The sequence below is a fragment of the Ailuropoda melanoleuca genome, chromosome 1, assembly GCF_002007445.2.
Source record: "Ailuropoda melanoleuca isolate Jingjing chromosome 1, ASM200744v2, whole genome shotgun sequence".
NCBI classification, from domain to species: Eukaryota; Metazoa; Chordata; class Mammalia; order Carnivora; family Ursidae; genus Ailuropoda; species Ailuropoda melanoleuca.
Genome location: NC_048218.1, coordinates 64544886 through 64550719, shown reverse-complemented (window position 1 = coordinate 64550719; position 5834 = coordinate 64544886). Strand labels below are relative to the sequence as shown.

Sequence of the window (5834 nt, the reverse complement as noted above, 5' to 3'; positions counted from 1 at the left end):
GGATAGCACTGAAAGTGTAGATTGCTCTGGGTAGCATGGACATTTTAACTATGTTAATTCTTCCAATCCATCTACAGGCTCTTCTAATTGCTGGTTTCCATCTAGCAGACCCAGCCCAACCCCGCTTAGCCTGGAACAGGACATTAGCTCAGGGTTCACATCCTCTGGTGTTGGTGCGTGGCTTGACTGACTTATCCTTCCTCTGTCAACTGCTTGTCCATCTTCAACTTTATGCCCAGGGTTTCGGGCATGCCCAGTGCACTCAACATACAGTATTCTCTGTTCTCCTCATCCCTGAAATGTGGGACCTATTAGGGAACCACCCTCCACCCTGATTTTGCTTGGTTCTGAAAACTGTCTACACCATTCCAATTAATTTCAAGAGTGCTAGCCTTAGGGTCACTGTCAGGATTCAGTGTGGAGCAACCATTCAACAAGGGACTCCTCTTATGTGTCTTAAAGGGGCCAATTAAGTACTTCATTAAAGACTACCAACTTCCTGGCTGCTTACTATGATTAGAGTCTGGGTCATGTCAAAACAGGTCAGCAAATGAGTCTTAAGTCTCCAGGGCAACGAAAAGTCCATGGGTGGGGTGGGGCTGGATGGCTCTTCCTGAGACTATCCTTGGTGTTATACGCAAATCTGAAACAGTGCTGACAGAGTTAGGGTAAAATCTATGAAACCATAAGAAACACAAACTTGATTAAAGTCTAGACCCAAGAAATAGTACAAATATAAATGTACCAATATAAAACCACTTCCCGGTCTAAAACTGAGCTTGAGGGTACAGCACATAAGGCATTTTCCAAGAATAGATAAGGNAGTACAAATATAAATGTACCAATATAAAACCACTTCCCGGTCTAAAACTGAGCTTGAGGGTACAGCACATAAGGCATTTTCCAAGAATAGATAAGGATTTAGGGGGTCCCCATGAACGCTGGGAGTTATGTGAGCCCGTTCCATATCTGAAGAACAGAAAGCAGGAGGTACTCTAAACATAAAATTCCTGTCTCATAACAATCATGAGTTTTTTTTTTCCTTCTAGATTTATTTGTTTGTCAGAGAGACAGAGAGCACAAGCAGGGGAGCGGCAGGCAAAGGGAGAAGCAGACTCCCCACTGAGCAAGGAACCAGAGGCGGGACTCAATCCCAGGACCCTGGGATTATGACCTGAGCTTAAGGCAGACACTTAACCCACTGAGCCACCCAGGCCTTCCCAATCATGAGCTTCTTAAGAAAACCACGCATCTTAGATTCTACAGCTGAATAGTTAGGTAAAAACAATCCATACATCCCCCTCCAGTCGGTTTGCCAAGTAAAGGCAGCTCGCAGCCTAGTGCCATTTTCAAAAGACAAAGTTGCAAAAATCGAAACATGTTCTCAAGACAGTGTCAATTTTAGAGGATAATAATTTACCCATTTTGGGGGGGAATTCCTTTTCCCTAAGATTTGGATATACGTATCACTTTATGTCTCCTGCCCAGCCATTCAGCACAGGCCATCATCTCCCCCACCTTTATAATAGAGTGCACTTAGCCAGAAAAACGCGCTGCTCCTTTCGTAAGTGGCAGCTGGTACTACAGGCCAACACCCAGACCCCAGGTAAGCAGCAGGCCACAATAGTTCTGAGGTTGCAGGCTGTTCTCTACAGCAGACAGGATGAGAAGAGCTGCTGCTGGTCGGTGGGGTGGGGGGGGGTGTGCTGCACCCACATCCTGCACCCAGCACTGAGAAGCTTTAGTTCACTGTCCTGTCGTGGCTTCAGAGGACAGCACCCTCCAGACCCAGTGCTCAGAAACTGACTTAGCCACACAGGACACACACGGACACATAATGTCCTTGCTTCTCGATGGCTGGTTGGGCACAGGTGGGCTCTACAGGCCAGTTTATCGCCATCTCCCAGGCACCTCTTCGCCTCCCTTCAAATTACAAAGTGTCTCCACAGTCCCCACAGAGAGAGCTATTCCCATCCTTCTGACCTCAGCCCTAAGATCTCAGGGGGCTCCCCCCGTGCACACCTCAGCACAGCTGGCTGAGAGTATGCAGATGGCATCTCTAAGCTGAGCACACCCTGTTTTGCGAAGTCAAGAAGAGAAGGATGAGCCCTGAAAGTGCCATCTCTAATGAAAGCCAACCACTGGCGAAGGTCAGCCATCCCAGCTCTTTGCCCTTACCTGATTCTTTGACATGTTCTTGGGTCTCCAATTCCTGAAATCCAATAAACAATAGGTAGCATCAAGAAATGACTAATAATTTTTTTGCCATTGAGAAACTGTCCCTGGGACTGGCCTAGAGACATCGGGTTAATAGAAACAATGAAAAGCTCTGGCACTTCTGCTCCTCACGGGTAATGGCGGATCCACTTGGCACAAGAATCATTGGTAAAAATGAGTCACAAATTACTAAAACCCAAATAACACCAAGTGCTTGGAGTATGGGGTAAGACCTAAATCTTCTCCCCATCCAACATTTATTGTTACTGTTAACAAGCACCATGTCATGTGCTTTACAGAGATTATCTCACGTAATCCTCACAACTATCCACCAGCCCGACGAGGATTGGATTACTGTCCCATTTTACAGTCGAGGAGACAGCACAGGTAGTATGCATCGCTGTCCGTTCAAAATGATGTAAAAATAAAACAGAGCAAGTCCCAGGTTAAAAGCACCCAGACAAACCCAAAAATTTACATCTCACCTTTATTATAATCTGCAAATTCTGACTTTCCAGAAAGTGTCTAAAATCAAACAAAAAGCGGCCCCTCTTTCATTATTGCATACCTTCCCCATGACCACTTTCACTCCCTCCACATCCATAACGTGCTTTCCATTCTGATTTGATTTATACTTCTCATCCCACTATGTTTTCCGTATTGTGATTTCCTTCCCACGCACCTTGGCATAACACCCTACTTCCCTTTACTCACGACTTGACTTACCTTTGTTGGAACTTCCCCCTCAAAGACATCCTGGACTTCACCTGGGACTGTGGGCAACTGGACAGTTAACTGGAATGCTCCTATTCCTGGCCATAGCAACTCATGGTTCTTTGTCTCCAGAACTTTTTGCCGAACTGAAATTTAGAAAAAAAAAAGAAAGAAACTGTCAAGCAATCTTTATTCACCAAATTATTCCATGATTTCCATAGGGCTTCATTATTTTCAATCAATGGCTTGGTCAGTTTCCCAAGCAAGTCCTTGTATGGTGAAAAGAAGAAAAGTTTAGCAAGTAGACATGGGTTTCAACCCTTTACCCTTATTTTTTTTTTTTAACCCTTGGGCATGTCCCTTAATAAGTCTTACTTGCAAAGCCTCAGTCTTCTTGTCTATTAATAAGTAATTAATGAAGACTGTCTTATATAGGTGTTATAAGGATTAAAGTGAAAAACATACAGTGCATAACACTCAGCAGGCACTGAGAAAGGGAACAATATTTACTTCCCAAGTGAAGGGAAATAATCAAAGCACGCCTCATGGTGAACCTGAAGACTGGGTGCTGGGACACCGCATGATGAAAGCTGTGTTTTAGGAAGGTGACTGGAGTGACCACAAGCACAATGGCCAGGAGCCCAGTGAAAAAGCTATTTCATTCAGTTCTTTAACTTGTGATGATAAGAGCCTCACACCCAATAGTCAAAGGAGTAGAAAAGAAGGGATGGGAGAGATTAAAAAAAAAAAAAGAATTACACAGCAGGCATCTGGGTTGTAGTGAAAACACTGAACGGTGAATGCAAGAGTCCAAAGACTTGGATTTGAATTCCAACTCTGCCCAAAACTAGATGAGTGATACTGAGAAAATAACTTCTTGGGTCTGTTTCCTCCCCTGAGACAGTGTCTGTGAATGAACTCCATAACACCCACAAGAGCTACGCAAATGGAAGTTTATGTAATTATAAGCAGGAGCAGCCAGAGAGAGAAAAGGAAAATCAGTGTATCTTAGGCCATGGAGAACTGGCAATGACTAAGTTTAGAGGAGGAGGCATGGTCAACATAGATGGTGCAAAGAGGTCGGGGTGAAGGGCAAACTTTGACAGTGCCCTGCTGCTCCCAGACGTGGCTCTGACGTGAATGTTGGGCCACCATGTTGCATTCCGGTGTGGATGGTCTGAGAGGCCGAGGATATAGGGAATCTTTCATAAGGAGGAGTTGGAACAGCTTTCCCACCTCGATCATCCAGGAAAGGGCAGAAGTGAGGCCTTCACTGCTAACTCAGAAGCAGGCCCCAGAAACAATATGAGAAGGAACGCCAGACTCTAATTTCACTCTTTATGAGACAGCAGATCTTTTCACATGGACTCCTGAGGGGCTGTCCTAAGCTAGCTGGAGGACAGAGGACCGGATAAAACCCCTGAAGCCTGAGAACAAGCCAAGTTTTGTTAGCCAAGTTGTCTAGAGTCGTGGGCTTCTGTGATGCATTCCTTTTATAATCCCCCAGACTTTGAGAGAGTCTTATCCAGGCATCTAAACGCAAAAGCCTGTTCTGAGACTGTGCACAATTATGCAGGGCACCAGGATTTCGAGAGAGCAGGCAGTAGCAATAGGGGTAAGTGACCCGCAACAAGGACAAGGTGAATCTGGGAGGAAAAAGAGCTGAAACCCTCATGTCCAGCCACCCTTCCCCATGTGGACAGTCTCCGTTCTGCACCAACCTCAGACCACCGACATTTAATTGTACTTAAAGAGGAGACGGGTTCCCTTAACCTTGAAGAGACTGAAAATCATCAGAAGCCAAATTCTGACCCGAAAGGAGGACACATGCACACATCTGAAACAGGGCTTAATATCTTGTAAGTCAGTTTACACTGGACTTTTCAGAAATTGAGTGAACTATGTAAGATACAGCTTCCATATACTTCTGTTTGCTATACACTAATTTCTTTTTTTAAACTTTTTTTTTTATTTATTTGAGAGTGAGAGAGAGCATGAGCAGGGGGAGGGGCAGAGGAAGAGAGAGAGAAGCAGACTCCCCAATAAGCAGGGGCTCAATCCCAGGACCCCAAGGACCTCAGGACCCCAGGATCATGACCTGAGCCGAAGGCAGACGCTGAGCAGACTGAGCCAGCCAGGCGCCCCAGCGATACACTAATTTCTACAGAGCAGTGCTATTGGGCTCATTCGGACTACATGAATCATATAAAGAAAGTAGTGCTACATGGCGGGCTGCACATGGTGCAGCCACTTCCCCGGGGGAGGGTGGAGGGAATCCCTGCAGAAGAACCAGTACCCCAATGTTCACAGCAGCATTGTCCACAATAGCTAAATCGTGGAAGGAGCCGAGATGCCCTTCAACAGGTGACTGGATTAAGAAGTTGTGGTCTTGGGGCGCCTGGGTGGCACGGTGCTTAAGCGTCTGCCTTCGGCTCAGGGCGTGATCCCGGCATTATGGGATCGAACCCCACATCAGGCTCCTCTGCTATGAGCCTGCTTCTTCCTCTCCCACTCCTCCTGCTTGTATTCCCTCTCTCGCTGGCTGTCTCTATCTCTGTCAAATAAATAATAAATAAAATCTTTAAAAAAAAAAAGAAGTTGTGGTCCATATATACAATGGAATATTACTCAGCCATCAGAAAGAAGATTTCTCAACATTTGCTGCAACATGGACGGCACTGGAGGAGATAATGCTAAGTGAAATAAGTCAAGCAGAGAAAGACAATTACCATATGGTTTCTCTCATCTATGGAACATAAGAACTAGGAAGATCGGTAGGAGAAGAAAGGGATAAAGAAAGGGGGGGTAATCAGAAGGGGGAATGAAGCATGAGAGACTGTGAACTCTGAGAAACAAACTGAGGGCCTCAGAGGGGAGGGGGGTGGGGGAATGGGATAGGCTGG

The 5834-nt window shown here is 45.7% G+C and overlaps 1 protein-coding gene across 4 annotated transcripts in view; it reads right to left on the bottom strand.

Annotated features, from left to right (window-relative positions):
• The window catches only part of PARP14 (poly(ADP-ribose) polymerase family member 14), a 43566-nt gene that overhangs the window by 34204 nt on the left and 3528 nt on the right, over positions 1-5834 (bottom strand). For all 4 annotated transcript variants that reach the window (XM_034659497.1, XM_034659495.1, XM_034659496.1 and 1 more), the window contains exons 2-3: positions 2944-3077; positions 2179-2212 (exon numbers count right to left, since the gene is read on the bottom strand). In XM_034659497.1, coding sequence (XP_034515388.1) covers positions 2179-2212; positions 2944-3077 — 168 coding nt within the window. The remainder of the gene's footprint in view (positions 1-2178; positions 2213-2943; positions 3078-5834) is intronic.